General features: G+C 32.5%; 1 protein-coding gene across 7 annotated transcripts in view; it reads left to right on the top strand.

Moving 5' to 3' along the window:
* Positions 1–18,254, top strand: part of LOC100647109 (tachykinin-like peptides receptor 86C) — a 48,031-nt gene extending 29,777 nt beyond the window's left edge. For 5 of the 7 annotated variants that reach the window (XR_007225341.1, XR_007225339.1, XR_007225340.1 and 2 more), the window contains 8 exons: positions 3,328–3,462; positions 7,437–7,517; positions 10,101–10,251; positions 13,875–14,071; positions 15,605–15,708; positions 16,101–16,283; positions 17,467–17,526; positions 17,591–18,254. Coding sequence is in view for 1 of the 7 variants with exons in the window: in XM_048409140.1 (XP_048265097.1) it covers positions 3,328–3,462; positions 7,437–7,517; positions 10,101–10,251; positions 13,875–14,071; positions 15,605–15,708; positions 16,101–16,219 (787 nt within the window). In the remaining 6 variants the exon portion in view is untranslated. Of the gene's footprint in view, positions 1–3,327; positions 3,463–7,436; positions 7,518–10,100; positions 10,252–13,874; positions 14,072–15,604; positions 15,709–16,100; positions 16,317–17,466; positions 17,527–17,590 lie in introns of those variants that run through there. The other 2 variants (XR_007225342.1, XM_048409140.1) reach the window with 2 other exon arrangements.
* The last annotated feature ends 322 nt before the right edge of the window (positions 18,255–18,576 follow it).

Raw genomic sequence — 18,576 nt, 5'->3', positions numbered from 1 at the left:
TCAAGATGAGAAAAACAATGTATTTTACAAGTTTCAATATTTAACTGAAACAAGTACTTTTTTAATGTTAATTAAATGTCAAGATTATAAATTACCCATTATTCATTACCTTTTATGTTTTCCTTTCTAAGAAAAAGTCACACCATGTTAATATTCGTTTCGAAATCAGACGTACAATTCTTATTTTTTCTATTTGGTCAATACATTAGCTTATTCCATAGCTTAGCTGTAAAAAATGGAAAAAAATTTAGGGCGACAATTAAAAGTATATTTTGAAGCAATTAGGGTATATAGGGATTAGAATGGGACATCCTGTACAATACTAACAACTGTCTTACAATTTCCAACTATTTTACCTTGGACAAGTTTTAAATTTATCTCTACGGATGCCGTCTGAATCGAAGAAACAATTATTACCGGTGCCGGCACGTAGCTATCGACATTTCAGAATCTGGAATTATTGATTGTATGCGTCCTTCTATCTCAGATCGTCTGTGTGTGTTGGCGATTCTTCGTGAAAAAGTTTCAAGCACGCACTTGTATTTCTAACGATACAGATTAATATCTTTCAGAAAATAAAGAAGATTTTTGCAATGTTTTTTATGCTTTAGACCAGTTGTTACAATTACGATGATTTATAAACAGAATGCAGTTACAGTGATTGCACTTAGTTGACTCGTTTTTAGCTATAAGACGAAAGAATAATTAATATATTCAATTCTATGTTTGGCGAGAATAACTTACTCTTCGCTATTGAAAAGAAGCGGCCGACTTTTATCAAGTATATTTATACGTATCTTATGTATGTTGGATGAAGGTACAACAGATATTTTTACCAAAATATCATGTATATTATACAGATCTGCTGAAATTTCATTATGCTAATCAGACACAACTATGATTTAAATTTTGGAAAGTAAATATAAAGTAAAATGGATGTTGCAAGATACTTATTCCGGCAAGGACCAGCTGGCACTTCAGATGAAAGAAGGAGGCATTGGAAAATGATATACTATGTAACTTATGACATGACTATGTAACAGAGGGGTGTTTAAGACATTTTTATATACCTGTGGGAAAATCGATAGAGAATAGGCAAATCAAGCGTATTAGCAAGTATATTAGAGAGTTCAGGAGACGTGATGGAAATAAAATGGATTAGATAAATAGAAAGACTGAGAAAATAAGCGAGCAATAGATAGATAAAACTCGGATCGAAAAGAAACGCAAGCTGGTGTGCAACACAAAGCAATATACGGCAATAGGTATGCACTACGATGCAATATAGTTTAAAGGGGGACGATGCAATCGTCAAATTCGTTAGTGTTCACAAGTAAGTGAGATGATTGAATTTAATTATAGGTATTCTGATAGCCAAGCCATCCAACCACATCCTTCTCATTCTTCAATTTCCTAACCGGCTTTTCCACTTTTCTCCTCCAATCTCTCGATATTTTTCACACGGCTTTACGTCACCCTTAATCAGTACTATCCTATCTTATTTTAACTTCTTTTGCCTTCTACGTTTTCTGTTCTTCCTTCCTTTCACTTAACTGAGAACTGCTAACTTGATTTTAGTTAGGCCTTATTAACCAGACTTTCAAGAATCAGTTTGCTTTCACTTTTTGCCTTCTCTGAATTTTCTGTGTTCTAGCTCTTCCCTGTTACGTCAGCTAGTTCCTTCCGTTTCACTTTGGTTTTCATTTTCTGTTTTTTAAAGGGTTTGTCTCTTCGCCCGCGCAGACAGTATGTAATTGATTTCCACTGACTAACTTTGTTTCGTCGTCTCATTAGTTACGCGTACTTGTATACGACTTTAATTATGCAGCTTAAGATGAAAAGATAAATTTTGACCTACTTTCTCTATCAGTGTTACCTCATTGTAAAAGTAGTATCTGGCACTATTCACGAAGCAGTAAGTGATAAGTAGCTCGCGATAAAATTTTTTTACGAATATATTACGTGCATTGTACGAAACATTTTGAAATTTCGTTAGCACCGTAATGAGACACGCCGCGATTATGATAGTATAATTTGAAACCAATCCGAAAATGTATATAAAAGTTACAAGAAGTTAATGAAAAATTAGTATAAAACATAAATAGTAGTCTTGATTATTGATTATTCAAATATTCTGATGACGTTCGCGAAGCACATATATGCTTCCAACAAATATCTCCTAATCTCTATGTACATTTTCAAATTCAAAATGTAATCACGATAGTCGTGTCTCGCTACAATGTTAATGAAATTTCAAAATGTTTCGTATAATGCTGAATAAAAAGTTTGTGCAAGTGTTCCATTCAAATACTTTTCTTAGCCATGATGTATTATGTTGTTATACATGATAGAACATGATGAAGCATTTTTCTTGAAATGGAACCGGGCGGGCATTTCATATTCGCGGACGAGATATCCTGTGACAAAACGTTCACACGATACTGCACGCGAGACATATCGTGTCGATTTTTCATTATCTATAATTAAATGTCGGTAAAAAGTAGGAAAGACTGTTTTTGTACATCTACAAATGATAATAATGTATCATATGAATATTTTGTTTGTAAATACAGAAAGGGTAAGGTTAGCTAACAAACAAATTTATAGCTTAGATGTGAAGATAATGGAAATCAGGTTTGAAAAAGTATTTAAGTCGCTGACAAATATAAAAGGACCACCACAAAAGAATTACAAATTTATGGGAAATATATCATAGGTATTTTCGAGAAAATTTAAACAATTTTTTAATTTCGAAATATTAATAATTGTATGAGTTATTGAAACGTTTCAGATTGTTAAAGATGTTTTTTTTTTTAAACAGTTGGAACCTAGTAGTTAACCGTTCTGGGGCAAGCATATTTTCACATTATCTGTGAACAAACTCGTTTATATCCACATTTAATTTTTTCACTGTTCTAGTCTTTCAAAAAATTTGAAAAAATTCTGGGATACTCGTCGAGGTATTCGCTATATTATATTGTCAGTTTTTAAGTCAACCGTTTAAAAGGTTTCTTAGAAAAAATTAAGATTTGCTTAAAAATAATAATCAATAAACAAATTAAATCTGTGTTGTAATTATCTTTGGATAAAATTATTTTCTGTATATCCTTTCAGCACGTTCAAAACCTATAAAACACAAATTTCTTTGTAATCAATCCGAATAATACAACAACCAGGCTAGCCATTATATGTACATATGTATAATTACTACTAGCGACTACTAGTACAACATAAAAGTGACACATAAAAACGTCAGATCTCCGTTAATGATAAACGATGGTTATGAATAATAGTAAAGTTTATAAATCCTGTGATTGTCCGTTACAGATATATGGCCATTATGAGGCCTCTGAAACATCATATGTCTCGGAAAAAGACGGTAATGATTGTTTTTCTAATATGGGTCATCTCTTCAATTTTGGCTGTACCATGTTTGTTATATTCAACAACAGAGTCTAGAAGGTAGTATTTTTAAATTATTTATATATGTTTATTTAGATAATTAATTACGCAATTAGTAAAATAGAAATGATTAAAAAATAAATCAACGCACCTATCGTTGTAAGATCTTTGAAATGATGCATCAATATATTTTATTTATTATTATTATATATATATATATATTTATTATTATATATATATATATTTATTATTATTTATTATATATATATATATATATATATATATATATATATATATATATATATATATATGCTGAAATATTCGCAGCAAGACTGTTATTAATGAATTTATGTATTTAATTCTACGGCATGGGCTACTGGCAATATGCTCCACTCGTTATTCCAACCATTATTCCAACTCGTTATATCAATATATCAAATGTTTTCATAAACAAATTGTAAATTATCTCAAGGAAGATAAAAAACAAATGAATTTGTGGCAATACCTGATTACTGAAATAAATACAGTAAATAAATAAATGAAAGAGAGATAGAGAGAACAATTGCTGACAAAACATTTGAATGTTTTTTTCACTTTATTTTCTCTCGGTGAAAAGATTGTAGCAAATTGTAAAGATTTTCTTAATTGATACTATACCATCAATTTAAATTCCTACTCTTTTTCACATTCAATTTAACACTTTACACCTAATACAATGTTTTGCCTTCATATTTGTTCTTTTACATCGATGTCATTTACTTTCACACATCTGTGAATACATTTCATTATATAACATAATACGAACATAATACATTTTGTTTTTCATTGTCTGTGTATAAGAAGCTCTTCAGAGTAAAGTACGTTGTTACGTACGTAACTGACCAGCCTAATTAAATCTTTCTTCTTCTCTCTTGTGTTTTTAAAATATTTCGTAGACATTGCAACAAAGGCTACCTAGGCCTAATGCAGTCAATCGGGTATAAATCGAACGCAGCATTCGAAAATACAGAAAATCTCAAAACCTTGAAGATCCACCGAGGCTAAGCCGATCCAAGTTTTAAACCACGCTAAAATTTCCAAAGTTCCTAACAAAGACCCCTTGTATCTGTTTCAAGAGGCAGTGTTTAACACACGACACTTCAAACCCGAACAAGACCACCATCCGTGCTTCTTATCCCAATGAAGTTTCTCTGTATTATTGTACCATCGACTTGTTATCCTTTTCTTTCTTTCTCGGTGTCTTTTTCTATGTCGTTGTGCAATATCCAATTAAGACACGACATATTTTTCGGAACGATATAAGAAACACAAGTGTTGGATTCTGAAGTCTTTTATAATGCAGAGCGCGGTATTGGAACTAAAGAGAGTGTTGGACAAAAAGGTCCCATAATAAATTGTGTTTTAAGTAAAGTATGATTTTCTATGAAATGTGCTGGTAACATGACCCTTTGAAATTGGACTGAAAGTTATGCACAGACGTTCGGACAATAATTATGCCGTTTCTCGTAGGAAACAGTAAGCTGTACATTAACGCAAAATAATAGATAGATAAGTATGATACTCTTAGGATCTCTCGAGGATTTCTAATGTTTAGGCATCGAAGTGTTGCGGTTGGTTTATATTCCCGATGCCTTCGCGTGTCGCTGAGAAAGCAATTATTTAAACGTGGCTAAACACATGACACTTTGTAGAAAATGTCTTGAAGACGTTCAATATTTTTTTCTCCTTTCCACTGTTCCATCATCCCGAGGGCAAGAGACGTTTGGGTAGTCGGTTAAGGATATATAAGAAGTACACGGTGGAAGAAACTTTTCTCCAAGTCATATTCTCTTACAATGTTTCAAGACAACGAATATCTTTTAACGTGATCCATATATTTCAGCTTCGTAGTACTTAACAACAGATCATATTTGACCTCGAAATAAGCCTGATCTGAGAGATATGGGTTAAATCAATCAGGAAGAATCAATAAACTAATTAAAAAATTATTACTACTTACTGTACAAATAAAGAATCATATATATAATATTATCAGAATCAGAATATATATAAATACAGAGATAGTACTGATAGTAAGAAACCAACAAGCTGAAGAGAGATAGCACCCTGCAATTCTCACAAAATTTCATTTCTTTCTGGAGATAATATAAATAATATTAGAGGAGGATATTTATCGCGAGTAATCAACCACTGCAGAAAGCATGAAAGACTGTAATTAAGTGTTGAACATCTATGTCATCAGAAATGAATGAAATAGTCTAATATCTTATATACAGTACTATTAAGTACTTGTATGATTACCGAGAGTCGTCATTTGAACGTCATCTAATTTAGTTCGAATAGAATAATTTCTCCAAATAATATTCTGTCCTAAATTTCTTAGTGTGAGTACAAGATTATTTAATTTATATTATAATAGATCGATGAATTACATCTATCAAGTTAGAAATATATGATAACGTTTAAACTAACATCGGTGGTTTCAAAAAATTCTGAAAATTAATAATTTGAGAAAGAACTTCAATTGTTATATATGCTCAGGCAAATAGTAGAACTTTATTCTAAAAAGTTCTTTTATACGACAAACAAAGGAGATATTAAGTATTCTATTTCCCGTAGCTCACTCTGTATATAGGATAGTCGATAATAAAAGAACGTTTCTACAAACAAGAATAAGATAAACCGGAAGGATAAAAGAGCTACGTTCGAAGTTTTTTATAATACTTATTGATAGGTACCTGCTTAAAAATTAAGGGAAATATTCCTGAGATCGAGTACTTTTACAAACAAAAATAAAATAAAGGTGAACATAAGACAAACATACAAAATATGCATTAAAGATTTCGTTTATTGCTTAGTAGCCCTTAAATCTTTGATACTGAGCGATCATTACTACATAAACGAATATAGGACCGCTAAAGTAACGATTTCACTGATCGTTAAACCCAACGATAGATGCTTAGAGGCTTATGCAAGTCGTAGAGATGGAATCTATGCCATTCTACACCATTAAAAGTACCCACAGTTCACAAAAGATATAGCAGATTTATATTTACTTCATGAAATTCCGAGTATAGAAATTTAATGTTCCTTCCAGTACGTAAAGTTGCCTCCATAGAAGTAATTAGAAGAGTAAGGCAACAAGCACAACGAATTCTATGCAGATAAAACGCTGAAAAATAGCTTCGACGCAGTGTAATATTAACATAGACAGGCTCATACACAAGAGTTAAACTAGACATACAGATGGTAAAAAGTGCAAACGCTCGTAAACGTTTTTTAAACACAAGGATGAACACTATCCATTTTCATACTCTTGCTTAAAGACGACCTTCCAGATGCCGTAACTTCTTTTTGGTTAGAATAATGTTAGAAGGGCAAAGCCAGTTCGACAATAAAAATAAAATATCAGCGTGATAACTTAAATTTATTTCAGAGCAAAGTGAAAGCAGAAGACAAGGGTGAAAAAGTGCAAACGCATATTGGGGAAATAAAGTACAAGTAAAAAAACAGATTGGTAATAGATGAAAGAATGGATGAATGAAGGAATGAATGAATGGCCGAATGAAGGAGTGAATGAATAGACGAATGAAGGAGTAAGTTACTGGACAAATGAAGGAATGAATGAATGAATGGATGAAATGAAATGGGAAGAATGTCTATATATAGAGATTTAAAGAGAGAAGATTTTTGTTGTCTTATTCTGCTTAGTGATTAATTGCATAAGCAAATTCGTGAACTAAGGGAGACATTAATTGACTTCACTCGGAGTTTCATAAAATAAGTTTTGATATTCCGGATGTGTTGATTTTACGGATCTATATAAATAAGCAGATCTAATGTACGATCTGCGATGTATCATCTGTATCCTCCTGTTGTTTGTCAAAAACATTTTTTGAATGATACAATTTATATATATATATATATATATATATATATATATATATACACTATATATTTATACATTTATATATATGTATATTATTATAAAAGTGCCATCTTTTTGTAATGTCAAATTTACTGATTAATTATAGGTATTCGAATGGCACGACTAGGATTTCGTGTTATTTGGTATGGCCAGACGGAACTTATATGCACAGCAGAATTGAATACTTGTAAGTGTAGTATGTATTAATCATTATAATTTTGTGCATTAAATTATGTTTCTAAGATATATAGATATAGTAGCACCAATCTTTAGACTTTTCGGTACAAGCAGTGACTACAAACGTTCATAAATCAGCACTTGTAAGATCTCGCGAGGCTGTAATCATTCATTATTGAATATGCAATGAATTCGATGAATGACTAAATAGTCGAGTATCCGTAAGCTCGCGTAACTGATTGTAGCCTTCTCTTAGATCCCAAGCAGCATAACAGTTACTCAAGTTATAACGTTCTGAAAAATTGAATTATAATATTCCTTCATTTTGCAAGATTTCCTCCGCCACTCAAGAATTGCGACTCGTCGTCAGTCAATCGTTGAATTTATCATGCCTTTAGCACTTTCCGGGTTGTATTGTAGTACAGCACCAATGGAACTCATTCGGGCAATGTACGGAAAACAATTTGATTCTTCGAGCCGGTTCTTCAATATTCATGGATTGTGATCTAGTACAACAATTCATTTAAGCAGAATTAATGGATTCTTGTGACACATACATCGACGTGCGTTACGAGAAATAACACGAGTCATTTGTTTTACGAAGGGTAGAGCACTTTGGTATCTTTCTTTGCGTGAATTCATAGCCAGTGTAGTCTACCACCTTCATCGATTCAAAAAAGAGTGGAATCATGTGGACATAATAATGTGTCGACCGATCTCTGGTCAAACCACTGAAATGTAATCGTTTGATCTCGCGACTGGACTAATGTAAACCTAACCAAACGCATATTGACATAGTATAAAACGACAAAATAGTTTAAAATCATCGGCAGCGTACCTAACAAACATTTAACCTGGAAGCCTCGAAGAACTAAGAAAAGCTGCAAACTGAGCATCTTCCGACTTTTCAACTCAACAATCATCGACTTTCTATTTGGCTAAAGCTGGAAGAGGAGCCGGTCAGACGCAATATTGGATATCTCTTTGGCTAAAGGAATGAGGAAAGGAAGAAAAGAGGAATACAAAATACAAAGGAAGTTATCTGCCGTAATCTACGACCCTTCAATTGGACGCAGAGGATATCATCATTTAATTAACACCAAAGGATAACATCATATAAACTAACAATAAGTAGTGTAACTCGAGCATTTGCCTGTTCATTCTTTCTCCACCGCTTTATCAAGCTTGGGCTTCGTTTAAATAAAATATTTGGAAAGTGATTATTTAAATAATATATCATTATATTTAGTTAGATGTTATCTTTAAATAATTATACGTTACTTTACTTGATTAAACAAGTGATGTTTCTTCTTGGATATGCGATTTACCGTTTGATTTTTTATTAAAATTCACATTTGTCGATGAGAAATTAACCCAGCTGGAGAAATATTCATTGCCAAGGTATACGAAATGAATATCGCGATACGGCTTCTCACGAGAATCGTCATGTGAATGCTTTGATTGGCATAGACGTATCTATCACGCGCCTACCTCAATCTTCTCCAAAGACGAGATAGTTATTTGCTTTTCATATTCATTCGTTTTTCCTACAAGTGCTACGTATTACATATTTGCTACCAATAATAACTAGTAACCGAGTTGTGCAGAGCAATTTATAAACGAGGTAAACGTGTCGATTTTCGCAGATAAGTAGTTAATATATAATAAGATAAGTATAATATATAATAGATAATATAATTCGGATAAATCCCACGTAAACCGACCTCACGTAATTTCATTCCATTAATTTATTTTTATCTATTTCTTATTATAATATTTAAGGCAACAAATTTGAATAAGTAAAGGTTTCGAATTACCATGTTGTTAAAGTCATTTTATTCTCCTGATCGTTCGATAGCTTTATAATTCTGACTCGTTTGAACGTTAAAGTTAAAACTGACTGGAATGTTCAGATATAATTGATCGATGACAGCATTGAATTGATCCACTGCTGAAAACAAGCTACTATGCGAACATTTTTCGCTCACTCGCGCTCACATTCCATTGTGTAGTATTGTGGAGAAGTAATAAAACTTGTGCAATATCGCGAAGTATATTCGGACGATTTCTGTCAGTGTTATGGAATTTCCCCGGGGTTTGGATTTTATATAACTACGTGTATTGCACCACGCGACTCTTTTAATTAATTCTTAGAAAATGCTGGATTTATATCACGTTTTCAGTTTTTCACGATGACCGCGAAAAATTCTATAAATATTGTAACAGACGATGAATACATACGATCAGCCGCAAAAGTCTACACGCCTATCAAATTTTGCGCATCTTGCGACTTATCAAAGGAAAACGCATTTTGACACAATGTTATTTGTACTTACATATTGATACATTTATTATTTGTGTATTTTTGATACCTACGCCTTAGATACTATTCACACGTCATAATTTGCGAACTGTTATCGATAGTATTGATTTGATATCGATCCGATCACTAATTTCAAAGATTTGTCTGTAAGTAACCTGTAGTAGTTGTAAAAATAAGCTTAAACCCTTAATTATAGGATGCAACAGTTCATATATCTAAATATCATGAAATTATTTTAGTATTTTCAATGAAGCATTTATTTTGTTACAGTTATAACATCGTATTTTTGAGCGTAACGTATCTAGTACCTATGGCGTTGATGGCAATATGTTATACCCTAATGGGTCGAAAACTCTGGGGCTCAAAATCCATAGGAGAGCTAACGTATTACCAAAAGAAATCAATAAAATCTAAACGGAAGGTAAGAACTGTAAAGTATATATAATCGATGATAATATTAGAAAAATAGGACTATAATATAATTACAGTGGGTATGGGTATTTTTAAAAAGCGTGCATATATATATATATGTCGGAGATGAAAGGACATCCGGGGCCTTTCTTTTGGAATGTTTAGGAAGGTCCCCAATACTTTAGCCTAAACTTTTTATTATAGCTGTACTTAAATAACGAAACTTAGAAGTAGTTGTTTATTATTTAATCCGATCAATTTTGCCCGAGATTTATGACAGTAGGCTTGGGCTCGAAGTGACACAACTGATCGTTAAACGTAGCCACGGTCATGGGATGGACGTTTTTACTTAACAGAGGTATGGAGTAGTCGTATAGCTCTCCTTAAAAATATAGTTGTAGCGACACACGTGTTCGAGGACAAATCAAGGCACGTGTGGTTTTGCCTCGGAGTATCAATATCGTAGGACACACACATATTGTATTAATAATCAAACTCCGGGCAGAAACAATGTCGCCGCTACGTGGAACCGTCTAACAAAGGCGATTGGAATTTTATCGGTATCCCCTCGACCAATATAATATAAACGAACGCGATCGTAAGGGGAGCAGAGTTTCATCAGTCTCAATCACGTGCGATCTCATCAGCGAGTTACACACCGTCTTTACGAGATTTATGATACCATATATATTATACCATATATATATATACCATATATGTGAATTTGTTTGTAGACGTTTGGAATGCGTGTAGATTTCTTTTGCAAACAATCGTTACCTGTAAACGTACAGATTATTCATATAAATCAACTGATGCATTGGCGACAGCATTTTTCATCGCATTTAACATCGTAACATTTAATTTTCGCAAAATATTATATTGCATCTGCGCACTTTTTTTTTAACAATGTTATCTAAATCATTGACGTCGTTGAAACTTTGCAGAGTCCTCTGCACTTTTGTTGCACTCTACTCATAAGTTTCCCAACCGCGTACCATACTCCCCAGTAGGCACTGATCTATCTACTATAATAGTACAGGCTTATCGGGACATAAAATCCAGATATGTGAAATTCTGATAATAGAAATGTATGAGAAACGTTGTATCGTAGAGTTAGTTCTCGATATGAATGGTGATGAGTTTAACGTGCAAGTAAAGCGTTTAACTTTAAAAGCGTTAAAGTTTAACGATTGCTTTAATCGACTTTCTTATACACAGTCGATATGTATGTATGGTCGTATGTGGAAATCCATTATTGCTGTAGAAAAATCACAATCTGTTTCTACAGCAACCAGTGGTATAATACCGGGCTGAATAAGAGCGAGTCCGTTGCATTCGAATAACAAATATCCGATAGCGTGGAATCACCTCGCGAGCGACGAGAACTCTGGGAATAACACGAAGCAAACAAAAGCCAACAGTACGCGCCAGGTGTCATTGATTTCAAGAAACCCTTTGCAAAACTGCTCTTTATGCAACTGGAAAAAGAGTTATAAAAGAAGTCGTAGAATTATCGGGAGGTTAATGATAAAATTATATTGGCTCGTCCCAGAAGTATCGCAGTTACTCTGAGAGTTAAGTTGAAAACAATAGGAATTGTTGCTATCAGAGTTTGAAGAAATTGGAATAGAAAAGTTAATAGAGAAAGATGCTGAATTATGGAAGACACAAAATGTTTATAATTGATCAATCGTCAAGATGCTATTGTTTATTTTCATCGAGTATACGAAAACCAATGATTACATTGTTTATGATTTATAGGAAGACCTAATACAAAAGAGCCAAGTTATACTACAAGACCTCAATAAGCCAAATTCTTATTACTCTTTACTTGATGGACTTCAATTCTTTAAACAGCATTTGTGCGCCAGGTCACGTCATTAAATTTCTGACTAAATTTAATAATTTAAATTTCGTAATTTCTGACTAAATAGTAAATTTGAGTAAATACTATATTTTCTAGTTATCTCATATAGTTTTGTAAAATATTAATTTACTTTTAATATTATAGAAATGTTTCAACACTTTACAAGTTTTGTGGCTGTATGGAGAAAGGATCGACGTTCACTTTCTTTTTTAAATTATACCGCGTGAGCGAGGACACGCGGGAAGTACGACAGGATTTGACTCAGCACAGTAAAATACGACAAAAGAAATTCATTTAAGTCGTGTTTTTGACGGTGACATATGATTTCGTGTTAGATTTGACTAAAATGAGAGTAACATTTTAGCTTTGAATAACGACGGTCATATTGTAGAATTTTCTCAACTAATTCTTTTGAGTGAGAATTTCATTTTAATTGAGTTTCCTGAGGGCTAATTTTTTTCAACTGACCGTTGAGTTGGAAAAAAATGAATGGAATTTAGAATGAATGGGATTTCATTCATTAAATGTATTTAGATAATGTAGGTCAAATTATCGTCGTACTTCTGTTCTAAAAAAAGTATGACAAGAACGCAGAATCTAATTAATTAAATTTTTCTTGGAACAACCGATCAAACTCTTTCTACTTAAAAGTTTGGCTCAGAGGAAATCTACTGTAAAATATTAATCGATCCTCGTGATAATTCATTGAGATTGTTAAGTCTACATTTTCTAATCTTGATTAATCTTGATTAATCTTGATCGATTAATCCAGAGGTGGTTAAAGGTTTTCATCGGATTAATATTTAATTTGTTATCAAATAGCTACGAAACATTTGTTAACATGGAAAATGATTTTTGTGAGAGCGTTCTTTGGAAGATTTAATATAGCTATTAAAAAATTTTTTCTTAACCAACAAATAATAACTTTAATATAGAACCATAATTCAGAAATAAGTTAAGAAAATTAATAATATGACAGAAAGACTAGCCAAGTTAGCGAATTGATAATTAGGCAGCGAGAATAAAAAATAATAAAGTGCCGAAAATTACCATGAGACTATCGGACATTGCAGAACGACTTATGTTGAAATAAAGCTAGTATCACTTTTTTCAAATTTCTCTTTCAGTGCATATTATTTGCCTCATGAAACTTATCCAGACGTATTTATAATATATATAGGAATCATTTTTTTTCTGAATTGAAACCAATTAATTATATAGTTTTTTTTATCATATCTTCTATTATCTCCTTCATCAATCAAGATGCATGTCAGTATCCATGTATGTGCACATGTATCTATAATATCTCATGCATATTATGTCCTGAGAATGTACTATGCATGTATGTACGAGTACAGAGTAAAGATTTCACAAAAATTGTAATTATCACTATACTGCAGAGATTTATGCATTTGCAGGAAATATAAAAATGCATAGTATTCACATGATGCGCAAAAATACATAAAACATCTAAAACAAATCGCTCATTATAATTATTTGGTGGGTGGGAGAAAGTTTCTACACAAAACACATCTTTTTTCTAGCTACATCTATAAAGATATAAAATTACATAAGAATACACAAACTAGCCGATACTTATAGTTGGATAGCAATTTACACAGTTCAGGTCGATTTTTCGTAATCGAATGTTTCATTATTTTAAAACAATTTATACAATTTATACCAATAAATCGACATGTACAAATCTAATAAATTTCGAACAAACGATGGACAAAATAATATATAGTTTTCATATTTTCTTACAGGTTGTGAAGATGTTTATCATCGTAGTTGTGATATTCGCCATCTGTTGGCTACCTTATCAAGGGTTTTTTATTTTCGTTTATCATCACAAGCATTTGGCGGAAAATAGCAACATCCAACATGTTTATTTAAGTTTCTATTGGCTCGCCATGTCAAATGCCATGGTAAATCCTATCATATACTACTGGATGAACAATAGGTGAGTTTCATATCTTGATAATATCTTGTTCCTAAAAAAGGTACATTCTTAAGATGGTAAAGAAGATGAAAGCGAGGAAGCAAAAATGTCTTGTTAGCATGGTATTATACAGTATCGAAAATCGATATTCCATCGAAACATTGTTGAAACCGCCAAATGCATTGTTTGAGATGATGAGAGAGAATTAGGTAATTAAAAGTCAAAAGATGAATATTACAACAGACATTAAATGCGTCTACAGTTGATATGAAATGTATTCGTACGCCGACCAGTTTCAAACAATTCTCCATAAAAAATCAGTTTAGTAAATAATTTTTATTTAACAATAGTATTCGCGCAAAACTTTTAGAATAGACACTATGCAGGAAATCAAATGTACTTGCAAACATAACAAAAAGCGTTCATGAATCGACTTAATTCATAGAGTTTACGAAAGAATCTATAACGCATGCACCACTCTTTAATGATAATTAATTATAACAGAGTATTTAAAAACGTTATCGACGCAAGCAATGCATAAAATTCCATTAAGTAAAAATTACCAATAAAGAATGTCATAAAAATGTGCAAAAACTTCAGCGCAGGAAAAAATTTACCTAGATTTGCATTATTAATGTAAAAGTTTACTTTTTCGAGAACTGTACCTAATAGATCCACCGCATGTATAATTCATAGGTATGGAATAAGAAAGACTGTAAAATATGATTCTGCAAATGAACATTCACAGAATATTCATTAACTTGGACAGACTATTTATCATTCAAATGATAAAGTAAACTCTGAAGATGCCATAGAAATTAGAGATCATCTTAAAAGTAACTTGAACGTTAATCTATGTAACATTTGTACAGCTTTTTACAAAATCAAAGATATCATAATATGACGTACTCATACAAAATATTTTAAAAATAAAGCAAACAAAAATTTGGAATTTGCGCAAATAACAAATAACCAATGGAGTACTGGCATAAAATCATTTTTATAGTAGATACATCTTTATAGTACAAATATGTTTTTGCAAAGTATCAAGCCATTACTCTTACCACAAGGATAGTTACAGAAGCCAGAAACGTAATTTACAGTTTAAGCTCCACTTCTTTTGTTCTACTTAATTAAAACTTATGAAAAAAATCAAGGGTATTCTGTACAATGGCATACATGTTTGTGATTTTTTTTTCAAAATTTTTGACTACAAATTTGATCCTTAAAAAATTTGGAGAATTTTTGTAACCTGACTTTATTTTGTAATTGTCCAATGAGCATATTTATATCTTTAGAGTATTAGTATCTTGTTATGATTCTTAATGCGGTAACTTTTTTTCAAATTTTTTGAAATGGGAAACATAGTTGCGTAATTTGTATAAAAATGTCCATAACTTTTATTAGTAGGTATTAATAATCCTATCGATAAATCATATTTGAGTAACACGTTCAAGATATTCGCTGGAATTAACTGATTAATTTTTTAAAAACAACTACGTACGTATATGAATCACGTAGATTGTAAATTGATGTCTTTTGATTTTCTTACAGGTTTCGGCTCTATTTCCAACTAATAATATGCAAACGTACAAACTGCGACGATTCCCCAATGCATGACTTTGTAAAACGAACAGATGTGATACCTTATAACTCAGGTAAGCAATTATCGGATTATAATATATTTTACACATAGTTGATTGCTTAAGATATCTGAGGGATATTTTGGTTAATTTTTAAATATCGATAACTAATAAATAAGATCTCAAATGCGATATTTCAAACTTTTCATTCTCGTGATTTTGGCATTCGTTAGATTATGACTTTTGTTAGGAGACTTTTGTGCATTTGTTAGAAGAATTTGATAAACTTTTTACTATCGAACTATTTATTTTATTATCGAACATGTCATTTAATGCATCATTACATTTTTATTTTGCGTATTTAGGAAGTTATTGATTGATAATTTACAACGAACAATAAAATTTGCGTTTAATACTACAAGTATAAATTTGATTAATTAAACATAAATTTAGTAATTTATTCTCAGGTCGTCTTAAATCCGCTTCGATACGTTGGAAGCGTAACATGGCAAAGACACAGATGCAAAATATACGAATGCGATCTATATGTATAAACGATCACAAACAAGACACAACTACCGTCTGATAAATAACATATAAATAACATAATAAACAAATTTTTTTGTAAATAGTAAAATCTTATGATGATTGTAAGTATCGTAATAAATGTTAACTTATTATAACTCTGTCCTTGTTTTTGCACCTATCTAATACTATATAACGTAATATTATATAACGTAATATTACGTTGGCAACTAAGTGATTGCAGATTTTGTCATTACCACCTAATGTATATAGTATATATTATATAGTATTATATATATGTCGGGTTGACGTTATGGTTAGGATTGGGGTTAGGGGCGTCAAATGAATGTTCACGAGAATCAGCCATTGGTGCGGTACAACACAGGTGAAGTTTATTACAATAATGGAGATGTTACAGTCTTGACAATTAACCATGGCGGTTAAGCGCTCGCGACACTAGTGACAATGGCCTCAGGTTCGATAACGAATCCGCGGTCAACGGGATGATAGATGTACGTTCTCGCAAAGTCCAAGTCTGACTCTTTGTTAACAAAACGTGAAATATTCACTGATCGTAAAGACGTTACTCTTTTCGTCGATGAGATCGCACGAGAGAGAATGACTTTCTGTGCCGATGATGCTACCGAGGAAAAACTATATGGGGTGTGTCTAAGGACACGAGATCCTCGGATTTGTCGAGGAAAGTCTTCGTTCGGAAGGTGCGGGAAATTAGCATTGCTGATAATCGGTCAATCTCCATATCGGTGGTTAGAAAAAGATGCTAGCAGCCCATGAGGGAAAGTTGTTAGCGGGAAGCGTCGTTCGTGGAAAAATAGATTTCTCCTATCTTCCCGTAGTTGGAACAAAGACTGTTTGTCTGTTGGAATGTTTACTGTCACGTGCCGCTATGACTATTTCTTTTAAGGAGAGCTATAGAATTACTCCATGCCTTTGTTAGACAAAACGTTCATCCCTTGACCGCGGATACGTTCGGCGACTGGTTGTTGCCTCGAGCCCAAGCTCACTATCATAATTCTCGAACAATTACAGTCGGATTGAATGACGGCAATTGCTTAATTACGGCTATGGCAGAATATAAATTACAGTATTAGGGGGTTTTCTCAAAGTTTCAAAGGGAAGGCTCCGGTGTTCCTTCATCTCCGACATATATATATATATATATATATAGTGTATTAAATTTATTCGAAAGTACTAGAATAGTTTATTGGACAAAGTGATCGATCCGAACTGTGCGTAGTTTATGACGGTGACTCGGCCGTCTAACGAGCGCATGTTCCACTGTTGCAGAGTTTTTCGTTGGTCGGAGCTGTGTAAGATATTTTGTGTAATTGGAAATTTAACGCAAAGGTACGTTGATAGCACATTGTGGTAAATACAGCGCGAACGGTAATTCTAATTGTCTCATATCTAGTTGTAGGTTATCGGTTTGTTTTCCTTTGTATAAATTGCCCTGCGAGCATGAATGGACGATGCATCTGGAGAAATGGACTGTGACGAATAACAACGAGCAGCAAGAGGATTAACAAGAGGAAGAAGGAAAAGAACGTTTAATCGTTGATAATGAGAAAATGTATTATCTGGTTGGTTGCGTGCGAGCGTGAGAGAAAAAGTGTGAAATGAGGGAAGGGCTGGGAGAAGTATCTTGTAAATGTGTAAATAACAAGTGTAAATAAAATAATTTGGAAATGTGAAACGTTTTGCTTAAAACAAGTAATGATAAGAGCGTAAAAATATGGGGTGAAAAGACGAGGTGTGTAATAAAGACGCGTAAATAAAATAAACGCGTTGCTAACTTGGGTGCGTGGAAGGGTGGAGCAGGAAAGGTAATAGCGATGTTAATTGAGCATGGGAATTTGTCAAAACATGGGTTAGTTTTGTTAGAAAATTGTAAAATATGTAAAAAGATTGTAGAAGTTAGATGCGTGAAAGTTGAAAGAAGTAAGAAAAGAAGGAAAAGAGAGTATAAAATGATAATAGGTAATACGTAAGGCAATATAATTTTCTGGATGGTAAAAGAATGGATTTGTTTGGATTCTAGGAGACTAAAGAATAAATAAAGATCCATTTAGGAGATACGTGCGCGTTGTTTATTCGACCATTGACCATAAATTGTGAAAGTAGGCTTTAAAAAGATAAATGACAGATAGAATAGCTTTTAAAGATTAAGAATATGGTTGCGTTAAGAAAGGCGTAATTGTGAAACGTATGGGTAATGGAATAAAATACCATTACGAAAGGTAATAATTATATCTGGAAATATATTAATAAGGAATAACACGATTGGAATCTTGTAATTATACGGATAATATATGGAAAGTGATTAACGTTAAATGACTTCCATTTAAAGGAACGAAAGGTATTAGAAATAAAATGGAACGGTATTATTAAATGTAGTAA

The sequence above is a fragment of the Bombus terrestris genome, chromosome 10 (assembly GCF_910591885.1).
Source record: "Bombus terrestris chromosome 10, iyBomTerr1.2, whole genome shotgun sequence".
NCBI classification, from domain to species: Eukaryota; Metazoa; Arthropoda; class Insecta; order Hymenoptera; family Apidae; genus Bombus; species Bombus terrestris.
The sequence above is the reverse complement of the archived record's forward strand: the minus strand, read 5'-3'. Positions and strand labels throughout refer to the sequence as shown.